The sequence below is a fragment of the Chiloscyllium plagiosum genome, unplaced genomic scaffold, assembly GCF_037043375.1.
Source record: "Chiloscyllium plagiosum isolate Xiang-an unplaced genomic scaffold, Cpla_swu_hap1 HiC_scaffold_11, whole genome shotgun sequence".
Taxonomy (NCBI): Eukaryota; Metazoa; Chordata; class Chondrichthyes; order Orectolobiformes; family Hemiscylliidae; genus Chiloscyllium; species Chiloscyllium plagiosum.
Genome location: NW_028270149.1, coordinates 20,558,816 through 20,578,194, shown reverse-complemented (window position 1 = coordinate 20,578,194; position 19,379 = coordinate 20,558,816). Strand labels below are relative to the sequence as shown.

The following is a 19,379-nucleotide window of genomic DNA, read 5'->3' as shown; positions in this document are numbered from 1 at the left end:
AATGCCAGGTAAGACAGTGACAAATGCACATCAAATCCAACAAACTCTCGAAATTTATACAGTTTGAATCCCCATATTTTTTTCTTATTTCATTGTTTGCCCCCATCCTCCGCTTACGTCATTCATTTCCTTAAGACTGATCCCACAACTTCTGTTTATCCGGCCTTGTCCGTGACAAATGCCTATCTCTGGCCCCCCATAAGGTTGTTTGACTCATCCTTACTACAGGTCACAGCTAGGCATATCCTTTCTTTATCAGCATCTATTTCTATCCAGAGGCCACTTTGACCTTCATAACCTCTTTAGTTAAGGTTTGTTCCTGTGTCTCCGTACAAGTGGGAAACAGATGTTTTTCCTGTTTACCCATACATCTACCATTGTTCTATAATCATGTTTCATGCTAACGTATCATTTTTTTAGCTTAATATATATATTTCCTCATTCTTGTTCTGTATCAGAACTTATAATTGCAGAAATAACATTAATTCATCTATATCCCACAATTTCCCCTTTTTCTTTTCATTACCATTTGTTATCTTCTGCATTTTTGTCTCTTTCTTTTAAACATCGTTCCCAAAATTCGCAATCATCATTTCAGAGATTTCATCCATCTTGGTTTCACTCATCTCTTATTATTTAGTCGATAAAGTTCCTCTGTCTGATTCCCTCTTAGGGGCATCTGTTTCACCAAGGCTGTTTCAATCAGTCTTTGGGTGAGCCCTCGTATACAGGGTATGATACAACAGCCAATGGCCACCAATATCCCGACTACTACTATAAGGGAAGTAAGGATAGAAACCACCACCCCCTTCCATTTCCCAAACCAAGATTCAAGCCATCCCGTGAGAGATGTGTCTACTCCTGAATTCCCAGCCAGTTCCTCTGCTAAAGTAGTCAATCTCCGTAAGGCCCAAGTAATTGAACCATCAGGCGCAGTATTATTAGGAATAATGGTACAACAGCTTCCTCCTAACATCACACACACACACTCTTTTTCTGCTAAAATCATATCAAGGGCTATTCTGTTTTCCCATGCCATCCTACTTGTCGCATCAAGCTGTTCTGATATTCCTTTAACCGCCTCTCTTGTATAATTTATAAATCGCTGCTGATTATAAAAAATGTAATTTATCCAATCTACATTTTTATTAATTGTTACCCATCAAAAGAGAGCTGACTCAAAGCCTGCTGCAATCTGGTTACGAGCTTTGAATTCATCAGGTACTCCCCTAGGGACTCCTACCGAATCAAGATAAATCCTGTCATCAAAAGAAGTATCTAACAGTAATCTCTTACCCCTTCCCGTTTTCCCTACGATCTTTTCCTTCTCAAATGCCAAGGTAAATGGAATTGCCAATTGTACAATTGCACATATCCCTCTCCAATCCGGAGGTAGGGTGAGTCTCAATATTTTGCCTCCACAGTACCACCACAGATCCGCTCGGGGAACCTTTAGTGCTGAGTAGTTCCCTCCCTTCTCCATTTCGGTAACATTCTTAATCTCTGTACATAATTTCAGCTCCCCCAAATCTTTCGACCGACTCGTACCTCGCCTGCGCACACACGACATGTGATTTCCAACTGCGGCGGAAAATGTGGGGGGAACTTTTGCATCTTTCTCCTCCAAGGGAGGGAACATCAGAGATAGGGAGGTACAATTCCTATCATTCCATGCAGTCTCATCCTGGTACAGGGCTATCATACATTTCATGCCCTTCCTGTCTCGCTTCCACCCGAGCGGAAAGGGAACCACCTGGGCCACTGGCCTACCGGAGGCACATGCATAGCAATTGCTTTTGTTCAGACTTTTTACAGTATACTTTACCCATTCAACCCAGGTATTTGCATCCCCGTACCCAGTTTCTATTTCGATGGTCTGTTTCAAATCCTTTACCTCTATAATTTTTACTACTTTAGGATCATCGGGAGGGGTGAAGGGTTGTATCTTATTACCCAGTAATTCTACCTGTTTTCCCTGTCCTACGCTAATTCGAAAACAACAGCCCACAAACTCCTTCCCATTTGCTTTCATTTCAATCCCAAATGTTTCATTTAATTGTATCTCATAAGTGCCACCCCCCAAAATTGCTTCGTGCCATGTGGTTTTCCTTATCGTTAAGTATATTGGGTTACACTTCTTATCGAGACAATCGCAAGCTGATCGGAAGGGGGCCCGGTGTACTGTGACGAGACCATTATACCAGGTATCATCCCCGAGGCCATCCCCATAGGACTTAAGATGTATCTCTGAGCTGCGGTATTGTCTCTGATTAGCTACATTCCCACAATTTACTAAGCTGTATGCACCAGTGTCTATTACTTGTGAATTATCAGACTCAGGAACCATTAATAATACATATGAAAATGATATTTGACAAAATCCCAATACCAAGAGGGCTAGCATCATAACTCTAAGCATTCCCAGTATTCTAATCATCATGCTGAAGCACAAAAAGGCTTAATATACAATCTTACAGAAATAATCCCGCGCTCGCGCCGCCACTGTATAGTCAGTTACTCAAAGTCTCTTTAGTCTGAGTTTCAGCGGGTCTTGCGTTGATTCGGCTGTCCAGACTTCTTCCTCAACTGGAGGGTCCACAGGCCCTTTGATCCGAGTGTAATGAGTCCAGCCTTTTTCCGCCGTCCTTATTGCAGTTTCAGTAGTCAAAAGAGTCTGGTACGGCCCTTCCCAGTCCGGCTGCAATTTAGTCTCTGTCCATGATTTTACTAAGACCCAATCTCCTGGCCGGATAGGGTGAACAGCGAATTCAAGGGGCGGAGTCTGTGCCAATAGACCCTGTTTTCTGAGGAAAGATAAAGAGGAGGACAAGCCCAGTATATACTTCTTTAAAAACAAATCTTTAGTTTTGGGAATTGGCAATTCTCCATTCGTTCCCAGATAAGGTAATCCAAATAAGATTTCATAGGGGGATAGTCCCAAATCTTTCCTTGGGGCTGTTCGTACTCGCAAGAGAGCTATAGGTAAACATTTGGTCCAAGGGAGTCTGGTTTCTATTATCAATTTAGAGAGCTGTCGTTTGAGTGTTTGGTTCATTCTCTCAACTCTTCCTGATGATGGCGGGTGCCATGGAGTATGGAACTCCCAGGAAATCCCCAACCCCTTCATTACCCCCTGTAACACTTTAGAGGTAAAATGAGTTCCTTGGTCGGAATCTATACAGTTCACTAGCCCATATCGGGGAATTATGTGCTCTAATATTATTTTAGACACCCCATTTGCAGTGGTGGTAGCTAGGGGGTGTGCTTCAACTCAACCAGATAAATGATCTACTATGACCAACATATATTTTAGTCTTTCTACTCTAGGCAGTTCAGTATAATCTACTTGTATACTCTGGAAGGGTCTCAATCCTGGGTCTCTTCCTCCCGGGGCCTGTTTTCTCAAGACTTTTTATTTACCTTTCTACATATTATGCATCCCTCACATATTTGCTTAGCAATGGTATATATTCCTTTACATCCATATTCCCTAAGAACTAAATCACACATTGCTTGTACTCCCCAGTGACTGCCTTGGTGTAGAATGGCCATAATCTCCTGCTTCGTCATTTTGTTTAACATTTCCCTTCCATCAGGTAACCTCCAATGCCCATCTACTCTTTTTGTAGCCCCTAAATCTCTCAATTCATTTTCTTCTCTTTCAGTAAATATAGGAGTTTCCCTGGGACCTGGGACAGTAGGTATTAGGGAATGAATCACCACTTCTTGTGGGTTCAGGGCGGCTTCCCTAGCCACTTCATCAGCTAATCTATTTCCCCTAACCTCTGGTTCATTTCTTTTCTGATGACCATTTACGTGCACTACGGCTATCTCTTGGGGGAGTAATGGAGATTCCAAGACCCATTTAATCAATTCTTCATGAACTAATTCCTTCCCCCGGCTATTGATCAGTCCTCTTTCCTGCCATATCTTTCTGAAAGTGTGCACAACACCAAATGCATATTTAGAGTCAGTGTATACTGTTCCCTTTTTATTTTCTAATGCCCTAAGGGCTCTCTCCAATGCATAGAGTTCGCAGGTCTGAGCTGACCACCCATTCGGCAACCTTCCTGCCTCCACCACACTACCTTCTGTCCCATCTACAACTGCATACCCATTATGTCTTTTCCCTTCAGTCACCCGGGATGATCCGTCTATAAAAAGTCTAGCCCCTGCATGAAGTGGAACATCTCTCAGGTCCATACGGACCTTAGTTTGGTATTCAATAATGTCAAGGCAGTCGTGCCCTGGATTCTGAGGAGAGTCTCCTTCCCCTTTCCAAAGAAAAGCAGCTGGATTTAAACAATTGTCAGTGACCAACACTAGATCATCCTTTTCTATCAGTATCGCCTCATATTTCAAAATCCGCGAGTCTGTCAACCATCGCCCAGCTTTTTGGTTTAAGATTGTTCTCACTTGGTGTGGAGTGCTTTATATTAGGGCTCCCCCAAACGTACGCTTTCTGCTTTCCTCCACCAACAGTGCAGTGGCAGCCACGGCTTGCACATACTCTGGCCACCCTCGGGATACTGGATCCAATAGCTTTGAAAGATATGCTACTGGCTGTTTCATCCCTCCCCACCTCTGGGTTAATGCCCCTAAAGCCGCTCCCTTATCTACGGTGGCAAAGAGGTGGAAAGGTTTATCTAGGGAAGGTAAGGCTAACATGAGGGCATGAATCAAATCTCTTTTGAGTTTCTCAACTAGTTCTTTTTTCCTCATCATCCCAATTTAAACATTTTGGCTCCCCCTCTAATAGTTTAAGATATAATTTCCTAGTCTTCTGAGCATAGGAATCTATCCACAATCTGCAATATCCCGTTAGACCCAAAAATTTGCGTAGCTCCCGTTTAGTGCTGGGCAGTGGCATCCCCACTATTCCCTCTATCCGTTCCGGGCTTATCTTTCGCTTGCCCTCACTCACTAAATGTCCCAAGTATTTTACTTCCTGCTCCACATATTGTAATTTGTTTTTAGATACTCGCAGTCCTTGCTGGCCCAGAAAATTCAATAATTTGTTGGTGGCTTCTACTACTCTTTCTCTTCTTATTCCTGATACTAAGAGGTCGTCTACATACTGTAAAGGGTAGTCCCCTTGGGGCTGCTAAATTTCTCCAATATTTGTTCTAACATCTGTCCAAATAAATTCGGGGATTCCGTAATCCCCTGGGGGAGCACAGTCCATCGGTATTGCTGTTTCCGTCCTGTCTTGGGATCTTCCCATTCAAAGGCAAACAAATTCCTACTTTCCTCCGCCAAGGGACAAGCCCAAAAGACATCCTTTAAATCTATCACACTAAACCATTTGTGGTCATGAGGGATCTTACTTAATAACGTGTAGGGGTTTGGCACCACTGGGTGCCTGATCTGTACTATTCGATTTAATGTTCTCAAATCCTGCACCAATCGATAAGTTCCATCAGATTTCCGCACTGGTAGAATTGGGGTATTATAAGGAGACATACATGGCTCCAACAGTCCATCTCTAATCAGTCCCTCAATTACTGGCTGCAGTCTTTGTTTACCTTCTATGGAAATAGGGTATTGTCGTTCACAGATAACGTCCCCTTTCCGTTTTAAATTTATTAAAAGGGGAGGGATCTGTAGTTTTCCACGATTCCCTTCTCTAGCCCATACAATAGGGTCTATCTCTCTCTCTGCATCCTCTGTCAACATTGCCAGTTGTACAACTAATTCCTTTTCCTGAATTCCAATCTCCAGTCCTAAAAGAATAATTAAGTCTCTCCCCAGTAAGTTACTTCCTATATCAGGGATATACAGCAGTTCCCCTGTGACCCTATCCTTAGGGCCTTCTATCATCATAGGTTCAAATACTGGAACAGTAAATCCTTCCCCTTTTACCCCCGAAACAGTAATTGATCGTGTTGACATTTCTGCTTTCTTTGGTTTAAAATTCAGCGATGACCGTGCCGCCCCCGTATCTACTAGGAAGACTGCCTCCTCCCTACAGGGTCCCACCTTCAAGTTTATCAAGGGTTCCTGGTTGGCCCCCGAGGGCAGGAGCCCCTGACACCCCTATTCTTCATCAAAATTCATAAGCGGAATTGCCCTTTCTTCCCTTTGTAGATCAGGACACTCCCGCTTAAAATACCCTATCTTTCCACAATAATAGCATCCTGCCTGTGGAGACTTCCATCTCTGCCCCTGTCACCCAAACCCTCTATCAAATGCTCCCCCTTGTCCTCTCCCTCTCCCTCTCTGTCCTACATGCTGCCACCCGCTGCTCCGATTGGTCACTATTGGTTCCATTCTCCTCTTAATTATCTCATCAACTGTAGCTACCATCATTTTCGCCTTCTGTTTTTGTCTCTCATCCTCCCTCTTTGCAAACACTTTCTGTGCCTCTCTCAACAATTCATCTAATGGTTTTTCGCTCCATCCTTCTATCTTCTGTATCTTTCTCTGTATGTCTGGCCATGCTTTTGTCACAAAATGTACTTTCAAAAGACCCTGTGCCACTGGGTCCTCAGGGTTCATTCCAGAATATTTCCGCATTGAGTCCCTTAATCTTTGCAGGAAAGCTGAGGGAGTCTCATCTTTCTCCTGTTTAACTTCAAAGGCTTTAGTCAAATTCTGTGACTTCGGAACTGCCTCTCTTATTCCTTTTAGAATCAGGTCTTTCAATTCTCTCATTTCTTCTCTATGCTCCGGGTTTTGGTTTTCCCACTGGGGGTCTCTGAGGGGAAACTTCACCTCTCCCTGTCCAGCATCCCCATTTCCAATCGGGTGTTCCCTGTCCCATATTTTAATAGCAGCTCCTCGTATAAGTCCCCTTTCCTCCTCAGGAAATAGTATATTCAAAATAGACATTAACTTAGCCCACGTATACAGACTGGCCCCAGAAATTGATCAATTTATTCAGACAACCCCACCGGATCCTCAACCAGGACCTTCATTTCCTTTTTAAATGTTCTGACCTCCCCACTAGTGAGGGGGACACTTACAAACCCAACCTCTTTGTCCCCTATGGGTACCTCCTGAAGTCGTTACGTTCTTCCCCTTTTTCTTTTGTTTTCCCCCCTTAGGCTTTAATTTTGATTCTCTGGAAGCCTCCTCTACATCTACTGTAGCTTCCCTTTCTTTTGCTGAGGATTGAGGGTCAGGAACAACAACATCCCCAGCCCTGCCCCTTCGTCCTCTTCTGGTGAATCATCTGTTCCCTGTCCCTGTCTGTCTGTCTGTCCTCCTTCCCCATGTTCACCTAACCTGATTTTATGGTACGGGGGGGGGGGGCAAACAGTTAAGAGGATCCCAGAGACTAGGTGGGGCAGAAGGGGAATCCTTTGTCTTTACTAACAGCATTCCCAAATTGCCCTTCCAACAGGACGCATAGTCCGCCTCCTCTTGACTAAAAGGTTGTTTTCCATTCACATACAAACCTAAATACTGACAGACCCAATCCTCGTCTGAACCATACTTTGGCCAGAAGACAGCTGGACGAAGGATTGGTTTTTTGGTCCATCCTAAACAACAATATTTAATCATTGTCTTTTTATCTTTTGCCCTTGTACAATCCCGCAACATCCTCCCCAACGGACTTTCAGGAGGAATGTTACCAGGGACTCTTTCTTCCTTTCCTCCATGACAGCTACTCTGCCTACCCCCCATTTCCTGGGGCCCTCGCTAGTCCCTCAGTGAGTAAATACCTCTTTTCCCGGCCACCAAGGCAATACTTAAAAGTCAGGTTTCTTACCTTGGTCTGTGCACAGAGTTGCCTGGCCCCTTTTGCCGCCGTATCGTCTATCGAGCTCCTATCACTATCTGATTCAGATGTCTCTCTTGTAGGATTCACACCAGTCACCCAAGGGAGCAGACCAAACCGGGACACGAGACCGCTCCTCAATGGGGAACGGGACGCGTCTTCCCAGTGTCCAAGGCCAGCCACTCCCCCTGGTGATGGAAGAAAATCCCGGACAGCCCCCAATTGTGAGAAACAAAAGCTCACTCACTTCAATAATTTCAGTCCGAGACCAAAAATCTGAACTAGTAGTGCCGCTTTATTTGTACACTTGCAAGTGGGTACAATGTCTAATGCCAGGTAAGACAATGACAAATGCACATCAAATCCAACAAACTCTCGAAATTTATATAGTTTGAATCCCCATATTTTTTTCTTATTTCATTGTTTGCCCCCATCCTCCGCTTACGTCATTCATTTCCTTAAGACTGATCCCACAACTTCTGTTTATTCGGCCTTGTCCGTGACAAATGCCTATCTCTGGCCCCCCATAAGATTGTTTGACTCAAGCTTACTACAGGTCACAGCTAGGCATATCCTTTCTTTATCAGCATCTATTTCTATCCGGAGGCCACTTTGACCTTCATAACCTCTTTAATTAGGGTTTGTTCCTGTGTCTCCGTACAAGTGGGAAACAGATGTTTTTCCTGTTTGCCCATACATCTACCATTGTTCTATAATCATGTCTCATGCTAACGTTTCATTTTTTTAGCTGAATATATATATTTCCTCATTCTTGTTCTGTATCAGAACTTATAATTGCAGAAATAACATTAATTCATCTATATCCCACAACACTGTAAGTAATCTAATCTAAAAGTCATAATGTTGTTGAAGTGATAAGCTCTTTTGTCTTCAAATACTATTTTCTTCAGGATCTTCTTCTCCTTGTGGCGAGGGTATTTGTATAAAATGCTAATACACACCACTGCTAATCACATTGCATTATTCAGATTGCCACTACTGACACATCATAGTATCTGCCACCTCAGCTGGCATATATTTCAAATTGTTTGAAGTTGTTTGCTGCCAGCAATCCCCCTTTGTCTATATTTTATGTAGGGCTTATTTAATAATCAGTCATAGAGGATACATCACCATAGAGTCTTTACAGAAAATGCACTACTCTTAGTTAACAAGATGGTAACAACAAGTATAACTGCACCATTAATCACGCTTAATTTTTAAGGCACTTGAGAGTTGCAAAGAATTACATTTGGAGTAGAACTCTCTGTCTTTGCACAAAAATTAGGCTTGACATCATCAGATTGGGTGAAACTAATATAACCTCAACATTCTTTCAGAATTATTTCTTAATCGTTAAGAGTGCCCTCAATCAACAGTTTAGTTTGTCTAACTTACTACCAGCAAGCCAACGCTAAGAATCTGTCAGCCACCCCACTTGCAGAACTTGCCTGCATCAAAATAGGTCAGGGGCAAGAGTTTTTCAGAAGACATAGATCAACTGGTGTGAAACTGCATCTCGCTGGCTCCTATTCCACTTCCACAGCACTGAGAAATTTCAGTTTTTCAAAACATTGAAAGCAACCTCTGCATTTCTGTATTTAACTGCATAACTGCAGACTCTCAGCTCTGAATATCAAATGTGTATAAACACTGACAGTTTCATATGTTACATCTGCAAAATCCAGGCTAATGATCTATTGTTGTATTAATTGGAGCCAAATGAGTTCAGGGTATATATTTAAGAACACAAACATATTTGAAACTATGTTAAAGAAAACTGTTCTGAAATGGACTGTAAAATATTGGGCATGCAAAAGATTCATATTCAATTTCCCCTCTCTATTTTAGTGGAGAAATTAGGAGATGTGAAATAAATATGTTAATATTTCCATTAAAATAGTAACTGAAATGCTTAATGTAAATAAATAATAATTTGTATGCTCGCATCATAACGTGTAATTTGCCTTTAAGTTTGAAGTTTTTGAAGCTGTGTGTTTTGCAGAGCATACAGTCAGGAATAAAGAAGCCATAAGTCAACCAAAGTTTGGATCCCCCTCCAATCTGTAACATCGGCAGAAATAAAGCAGGGCATGAATTTTGCCCTCTGCAAGGTATAATGCGGCTGGTGATGTTCAGATTGCCAGTGTGAAATTAAAATTATTCATTCAAACTTTTCAAAATATCAACCAAGTCTTGGTGATCAATAACATAATGATCATATAACATGCTCTTTTGTCATTTAATTTATCAATGAGGCCTCCATCCATCACATTTTGATGATGTATGTCTGAGATGATCTGGAATCAATTGCACACAGCTTGGTAGTGTGCAAATGCTGGAAACATATCTTTTGATGTATTTCCATAATTTTTAACTGGCTTCTCCTGTCCCTTCTGGTGAGTAGTTCCTAAAGGAACTAAGACATTATGTGAGCCAATGTTATACCAATACTTTTCAAATTACACCTGCTTTCTGGTAAAATCCTGATTAAAAAAAACTCAGGCCACCTTGTCAGAGTCAACCCAAAGGGCATAAGGAAACAATAACAATTCTGGAAATGCAGCTTAGACATACTTTAGGAACAGAGAAAGGGTAAGACGAAGGGTCACATGTTTAGAATGGAAGAAATCTAACTTAAATTTGCCCATTGTACAAGGACACACCATGAAATAAATAAAATCACTGTTCCCTGTTTGATGGCAGTCATTGCACTTGATAGCATTTATTCATGTCAAGGGTATCAGGCTGTAAGAGGCATTGGGACAATAGTTTATCACTGTCAAGGACATATGCCAGTTCATTAAATCACAGAATTGTACAGCACAAATGGAAGCCATTTGTCCTATTGTGTCTATGCAGGGCTTTCTAAATTAGCATCTTACCTGATGTCATTTTCATGCCTTCTTTGTAGATTTTTCCTTCACAAATAACTGTCTCAGTCCTTTTCGAATACCACAATTGAACTATGTTCACAACAAGCTCAGTCAGTGCATTGCATAACTGCTTGTGTGAAAAATAATTTCCTCATATCACTTTGAAATTCCTGATCCCTGGATTTATTCTGTCTTTACAGCATTCTCTCCAATGTCTTCACACCCTTCCTATAGTGCAGTACCCAGTTCTGGCAGCAAACAGCAGCTGAAGTCAAACAAGTTCAACATAACCACCTTACTCTTGCACTTCACACCCCAATTACTAAGTCACATTCACTGTAACTGCTCACTCAACCTGTCCTGCCACATTTAATGACTTGTGCACATAATTACCAGGTCCCTCCACATTTGCACCCATTCTTAGATTTGTACATTATATTTTATTCTCTCTATCCATGTTCTTCCGACAGAAAGATATCACCTCATACTTCTACACATGGAACATCTTCTGCCATCTATCTACCCACTCCACCAACCTCCTCATATATTTTTACTTTTCAACAATTCTCCTCACTGTTTATAATACTTCAAACTTTTGTATAATCTATAAATTTTGAAATAGTGCCTTATACAACCAGGTTTAGATCATTAATGTTTATCAAGTAAAAATAAGTATCCCAACACTAAACCCTGGAGAAATCCCCAATAAGTCTTCCCACAGCTTGAAAAACATACAATAACCATTCCTCTCTATTTGCTGTCACTCAGCCAGTTTTGATCCACGTTGCTAGTTCTTTTATTCCCTGAGCTCTAACTTTGCTTAAAGGTCTGATGTACAGCATTGTAGCAAATGCCTTCAGAAAGTCCATGGACACCATATTAACATCATAACATTTATTAACCTTACCTGTTACCTCTACGAAAATTCCAATTTGAGGTCCCGGATAACAAAAATAGAGCATGATTGAGTGGTTTGTGCCATGCAACCTCAGTTTATTTGTACAAGGTTTAAAGGGCACTTACCAATAGTTCTTAAAGTGATTGCTGGTGGCCACTGGAGGAACATCCAATGTATTTGAAAAGGTTTGTATTTTATGGTGTTCGAATGAGTAGGATCTACCTGTAGTCCCATTGGTAGCATTAGAGCTGACTCCATTTGCTTTTATATGTCATCACTAGAGGGTTCCTGATGTTTGCTTGAACCCAGATCTCACCCATTAAAACATTTGAGGCCAAAAATCAAATTTAGGTTAAACTTTGCAGTGCCATGTGCTGACTTTTGTGGTGATCGCTCCACTGATCTGCTGCTGTTAATTTTAAAAGACCTATTGAATTGACCTCAAATTTGACTTTGCTTTTTTTTCTTTATGGTCCACTGTCCCTCCTTTCCTTTAAAAATAGATCAAACATATTGAACCTGTCCTAACTTCAAGTTCCTGTTGGTTTCTTCCACAAACTAACAGTTGAATAAATTTGGTCACTTTCCTTCCTGTTTCTAATATTCTTATTTTTGAATTTTGTCTCTTGCATTTGAACCCAATTGCACAAATCAATAATTATTTCGAGAACAGGATCTTACTGGAGCCACAATATGATAGATTTGATTTGTATCACTGATCCACAGGCCTCTAAATCATGTTACAATACATTTTCTGCATAGCAAATGATTTCCACTTAATTATGCAGAAATTTGAGAATTTCAGTCTAGAGAAAAACAATGGCATAAGTTGAATTACCTATGTCAGCATTTGTCAAAATGTTTATGTGGTGTTGTCAAGGTCACACCACTGGAAACAGTAAGCTAGAAGAAAACACAGTCAAAAATCAGCAAATCCATATGACCGTATTGAATTCCACTTACATTTTTCACAATGAGACATGAAAAACGAGGTTACTTTTTTTTTACATAAAAAGGAGACTTTTTTTGGAAAGAGGAGAGATAACTCTGTGAATGATGTAACCAATGAAGAAGTTCCAGATCAAGTTGCAAATTTTAACGAGTTCCTTTAAGTTATAACATCATCTGGTTAAGAAAACTAGAAAAAAATTATTTTTCGTCATAATTTCAGTCAACAGCAAATTCAAGGCAATGCACAATTATGAGATACGCACATCTGGAGGATGTTAATAAGATAGAAGTTAGGAAAAATTGCAGTCAAATCCAATGTCATAGAATCATAGAATCATAGAGATGTACAGCATGGAAACAGACCCTTCGGTCCAACCCATCCATGCCGACCAGATATCCCAACCCAATCTAGTCCCACCTGCCAGCACCTGGCCCATATCCCTCCAAACCCTTCCTATTCGTATACCCATCCAAATGCCTCTTAAATGTTGCAATTGTACCAGCCTCCACCACATCCTCTGGCAGCTCATTCCATACATGTACCACCCTCTGCGTGAAAATGTTGCCCCTTAGGTCTCTTTTATATCTTTCCCCTCTCACCCTAAACCTATGTCCTCTAGTTCTGGACTCCCCGACCCCAGGGAAAAGACTTTGCCTATTTATCCTATCCATGACCCTCATAAACTTCTATAAGGTCACCCCTCAGTCTCTGATGCTCCAGGGAAAACAGCCCCAGCCTGTTCAGCCTCTCCCTGTAGCTCAGATCCTCCAACCCTGGCAACATCCTTGTAAATCTTTTCTGAACCCTTTCAGGTTTCACAACATCTTTCCGATAGGAAGGAGACCAGAATTGCACGCACTATTCCAACAGTGGCCTAACCAATGTCCTGTACAGCCGCAACATGATCTCCCAACTCCTGTACTCAATACTCTGACCAATAAAGGAAAGCATTCCAAATGCCTTCTTCACTATCCTATCTACCTGTGACTCCACTTTCAAGGAGCTATGAACCTGCACTCCAAGGTCTGTTTGTTCAGCAACACTCCCTAGGACCTTACCATTAAGTGTATAAGTCCTGCTAATATTTGCTTTCCCAAAATGCAGTACCTCGTATCCTAGAACAATTATTTCATAACATTTTCAAGCATTTAATAAGCCATCTAAGTCATATAAATATTCCAAAGTTCATAATTCCAGGGTCTTGATGCGAACTGAATTCATTCCTATGTACTCCTAATAGCCTGTGAGGGCCAAGACAGCAAGCACCTGAGATCACATTATGTACAAGTACCCCTCTAAATCACACATTTTCCTGATATGGAAATATATTACAATTCCTTAAACACAGTTAAAATCCTGGAACAGAGTTGATCAAGCGTAGCACTGGAAAAAGCACAGCAGGTCAGGCAGCATCTGAGGTGCAAGTGAGTCCATGTAACAGGCAGGACTCTTCTTCAGGTCTACCTGACCTGCTGTGCTTTTTCCAGGGCCATGCTTTATCAACTCTGACTCTCCAGCATCTGCAGTCCTCACTTTCTCCCAAAATCCTGGAACTACACAACTATCAAACATAACTCTGCCAAGTAACTTTCTTATAAGCCTCAAGACAACAGATCATTAATCACTCTCATGAACAGTTAAGAATGAAAAATAAATGCTGGTATTTTGAGCAATGCCACACCTCTTGAATTAATATACAAAAAAACACTTTTAGTAGGTTCAGATTCTGAATCACAGCTCTGAACTTTTTAACAATAGTTACAAGTTCGCTAATCCTTTTGACAGCAAAACATATTCTTAATATGAGTGCTGGGATGTCTGTTAATTGTAACATATCAAAATGGTAGGTGGTCTGATTCGTATGTTTGCAGATGATATGAAGATTGTTGGAGATTTGGATCGGGGGGAAGGTCGTCAAAGGATAGATCAGTTGGAAAGTTGGCATGTCATGTTGCAGCTAGAAAGACTTTAGTTAGGGCACATTTGGAGCATTGTGTGTAGTTCTGATTGCCACACTATAAGAAGGACTTGGAGGCTTGAGAGAAGCAGATAAAAGGTTTACCAGGAAGTTGCCCGGATGGAGTGTATTAGCTGGATTGTTTTTGCTAGAGCATCGGAGTCTGAGGGGGAACCTGACAGAAGTATATAAAATTATAACAGGCATGGATTGGGTGGATAGTGGAAATCTTTTTCCGAGGACGGAAATGTCAAATACTAGGGGGCTAGGTTTAATGTGAGAGGGGGAAAGTTTAAACGAGATGTGCGGAGCAAGTATTTTACACAGGGTGATAGGTGCATGAAACACATTGCCAGGGAGGTGGTAGAAGCAGATACAATAGCAATGTTTAAGAGACAGTTAGACAGACACATGAAGAGACAGGGAATACAGGGATATAAACAATGTACAGGCACATGGGATTAGTTTGGAATGGCATCATGAATGAATCAATTTATTGTCACTTGACTCCATAATGAATAACAGCGGAAATAACAGCGGAAAATAGCCCGGTGCTATTTTGAATAGTTTCAGAATAAAAAAAACACAGCTAAAAGCAAGTCTATCCTCATTGCACCGCCTTGACCAAGAGTCCTGAGCTGGCTCAACAATGACACCTGCACTGTCACCATTCTGCCATTTGCTCCGGACCCACCGACATCAGAGTCACCGCTCATCAGGTGCCAATTCATCTTCACTGGGCCCACCTCAGACATGGTGGGCTGAAGTACCTGTGACTGTGCTGTACTGTTCTATGTTTTGTGTTCCACACCAAGATGGAGATGACAACTGGGAATACTTATTTAAAAAGAAACTTTGTTCATTTACCACCTTTTCTCATTTGGGTTCAGCCAAGCTATTGATCAAACCTCCATCCGTGCATTTCTGCTTCTTATAATTACTAAACCTTCAGCCTATTTCTTAAATTTCCATTTGGTATAATGCTTGCTAATGCCTCTATAGTATAACTTAGCAGCAGCTCTTAATCATCTAAACACCCAAATTGAAGACAGAGGATGAAATTGGCCAAATCAACAGACCCTTCAGTCCAACGAGATATCCTAAATTAATCTAGCCCCATTTACCAGCATTTATCCCATATCCCTCTAAACCCTCATATACCCATCTAGATGCCTTTTAAATGCTGTAATTCTTCCAGTCACTACCACTTCCTCTGGCAGCTCATTCCATACACATACCACCCTTTGAGTGAAAAAAATGCCCTTGGGTCCCTTTTAAGTCTTTCCCCTCTCACCTTAAACCTATGCCTTCTAGTTTTGAACTTCCCCATCCTGGAGAAAAGACCTTGGCTATTCTCCCTATCCATGCCCCTCATGATTTTATAAACTTTGATAAGGTCACCTCTCAGCCTCCGACTCTCCAGGGAAAATAGCCTAGTCTATTTAGCTTCTTCCTATAACTCAAACCCTCCAATCCTGGCAACATCCTTGTAAATCTTTTCTGAACCCTTTCAAATTTCACAACATCCTTCTTAAAGCAGGGAGACCAGAATTGAATGCAGTCTTCCAAAACTGGCCTTACTAATGTTCCATACAGCTGCAACATGACCTCCCAACTCCTATACTCAATGCACTGACCAATAAAGACAAGCATGCCACATGTTTTCTTCACTGTCTCCATGTAAATGGGAAACTACTGTCTAAATAAAAATTGGTAGCTGATTGGCTGTGACCTCATTTTGGATTGTTGGTGTAGACCATCTCCCTCCCTCGGACTGAAACATTCACTCAGTCTTAAATTCAGAAAAAAATGAATACAGATGATTCAAGTACATTTTTTGCAATTAATTTCTGAAAAAAACATGATTTTATAAATAGTCATCATAGAGGAGACTTTTGAGAAATATTTCCAAGGAGGAAGCAGAACTGTAATTATCTTGTAATGAACACCACAAATGACTACAAACAGAGGAGAGGCCATTACTGGAATGTGTTTCAGCAAATATTACATGCCAAAAGATACAATGTTAACCAATATTATAATTATGATACTGTTTATCTAATATTGTACAAAAATGGGTAACAATGCAATCAATTTTGCTTTTTCTTCCATACCTAATTCCACTGGCCCCTATATTTGCATTCTGAAGGATTTCTTTTTTTTAAAAGTGTCGCATCAGATTTACAAGTTTGCATTTTCCAATGCTAGCTACTCATTCTACCAGACTGAGGGCATGGATAGGGATCAACTGAGCATTTGCTTCTGACAGGAGAGCTTTTTATTTAAATAATGATTTTGGAAATGGTGACATCCTGCACAATGTGTTGTTATAAATCAAACGCATGTAAAGTTGCTATCTAGGATAGTGAGGTGACGGTAAAATAATTGAAGGTCATGGAACAGATGCAGTCATGATAAAATAACTGTACTTCAGTCATTTCTTAACCATTTATTTTTCTGCTGGTAGTTAAGTTCTCACCAGCTTTGGTGCAAATTGTGGCAAATTATTTCACTTCTGTACCTGCAAGAGCATCATTCTCGTGGGGGATCCAATGTGCTTGGAAAAACAATACAGTAGCGCCTCGACTTATGAACTTAATCCGTTCCGGGACCCGGTTCGCAAACCGAAAAGTTCACGAACTGAATCAATTTTCCCATTGTTCGGATATTTCCGGAGTCTTTTCTCTTTTTTGTCTCTTGGAGGTTGGTAATGTCAGAAGAAAATGATCCAGAGAAACTTGTTTTTTTCTTTGTTGCAGAATTTTCTGAAAATGAGACACCACATTGTCATTTAAAATGTTCACTGCTCTGTTGGTCACAGTTTTGTTAGGGTGATGCCTCTCAATAAAAGCCTGCACTTCACTCCATTTGCTACAAATGTCTTTGATTTGAACACTTGATGCATCTTCCCTCTCTTCTTCCTCCTCTCCAGAATGCTCCTGCTGCATAACCTTCACCTGCTCCTGTTGCAATTCAACAAGATCTTCTGTGCTGAGTTCTTGTCTGTGGTCCTCCACCAGCTCCGCCACATCATCCTCATCGACCTCCAAGTCCATATTTTGGCCCAGGGTCACAATCTCATTCATTACATTTACTGATGTCTCCTCCTCAGAACCCTCGAAGTCTCTCTCAGGTTCACAATCTGGCCAAAGTTTCCTCCAGGCTGACTGCATCGTATGGAAAGAGACCTCGTTCCATGCCTTATCAATAAGGCTTATGCGGTGGAGGATATTGAAGTGGTCCTTCCAGTACTGACCAAGGGTCAAATCTATGTCGTTGGTGACCTGGAAACACCTGACGAACAGAGCCTTTGTACATAATTTTTTGAAATTTGCAATGACATTCTGGTCCATGGTTGGATGAGAGGAGTGGTGTTGGGAGGAAGGAACTTTACTTTTATGAAGTCGTATTCAATGTCCAAGTTTTCTTCCAAATTTGGAGGATGGGCAGGAGCATTGTCCATTACTCGAAGACACTTAAGCGGCAAATTATTTTTTTCAAGATATTCTTTGACAGCTGGTGCAAAAACGTCCGTCAACCATTCCATAAAAATCATTTGCATGACCCAAGCCTTGCTATTCGCTCTCCACATTACAGAGAGTTTAGCCTTCAACACATTATTGTGTTTAAAAACGTGAGGGTTTTCAGAGTGGTAGACTAATAGATGCTTAATCTTGCAATCCCCACTTGCATTCGCTCACAATAAAAGCGTTAACCTGTCCTTCATTGGTTTGTGGCCCGGTAGTGCCTTCTCCTCTTGGGTTATGTAGGTCCTTTTGGGCATTTTTTTCCAGAAAATTCCAGTTTCATCACAGTTAAAAACTTGATGTGAGACATAACCTTTATCTTTGACAAACTTATTGAATTCCTTCACAAAGTCCTCCGCTGCCTTTTTGTCTGAACTAGCTGCTTCTCCATGCCTTATTACACTATGGATTCCAGTTCGTCGGCGAAATTTATCAAACCAGCCTCCGCTGGATTTAAATTCTTCAATGCTAGCAGTCCTTGTACTCGGCGGTGTCACTAACAAATCACGGTGTATGTGTAGAGCCTTCTCGCAGATTATAGTCTCGTTAACACTATCTCCAGCAAGCTCTTTTTGATTTATCCAAACTAATAATAATTTTTCAACCTCGTCTAACAATTTAGGCCTTTGCTTCGTTAAAATAGTTAATCCTTTAGCCACGTCAACTGCCGTTAGTGCCTCTTTGTTCTTTAGGATAGTACAGATTGTCGATTTCGCCATGTCATACTGCATAGCGAGATCAGATACGCGAGCACCATTCTCATGTTTAGCTATTATTTCTTTCTTCGTTTCTACAGTAATACGTTTAGGCTTCTTAACACCACTAACACTGCCACTTTTCACTTTCTTGGGAGCCATAGTGAGGGCTAATTTAATGCAAAAAACAAAAAAAAACCGTAAGAATGCTTGGACGTTGGATGTTCACAGCGCACACGCGCCAAAGACGAACTGAATGAGATCACGCGGGGCCCGAGAGCTTTTGCGTTCAAAGTGTGTGTAGAAAAGCAGAACAATAACAATGAAACCACGGCCTTTGTTCGTACCTTGAATTTCGTACACACTTTGAAGCAAAATTTTACTTACAATCCTGTTCGTAAACCGATTTGTTCGTGAACGGGGTCATTCGTATGTCAAGGCGCGGCCGTAAAAGGTACAACACAGGAATGCCAGGCATTTCAGAGGCTTCGAGGAGAAAGTGAGGACTGCAGATGCTGGAGATCAGAGCTGAAAATGTGTTGCTGGAAAAGCGCAGCAGGTCAGGCAGCATCCAAGGATCAGGAGAATCGACGTTTCGGGCATAAGCCCTTCTTCAGGAATGAGGAAAGTGTGTCTCAACACTTCAACTCCCCCTCCCACTCCACCAAGGACACGCAGGTCTTTGGACTCCTCCATCGCCAGACCATAGCAACACGACGGTTGGAGGAAGAGCGCCTCATCTTCCACCTAG

The 19,379-nt window shown here is 41.4% G+C and overlaps 1 protein-coding gene across 1 annotated transcript in view; it reads right to left on the bottom strand.

The window, feature by feature from the left end:
- Nucleotides 1-1,005: 1,005 nt before the first annotated feature.
- The window catches only part of LOC122557391 (uncharacterized), a 36,883-nt gene continuing 18,509 nt past the window's right edge, over nt 1,006-19,379 (bottom strand). Inside the window, exon 3 of the mRNA XM_087991886.1 lies at nt 1,006-2,804. Within this exon, the coding sequence (XP_087848012.1) occupies nt 1,163-2,440 (1,278 nt within the window). The 5' untranslated portion in view covers nt 2,441-2,804 and the 3' untranslated portion in view covers nt 1,006-1,162. The remainder of the gene's footprint in view (nt 2,805-19,379) is intronic.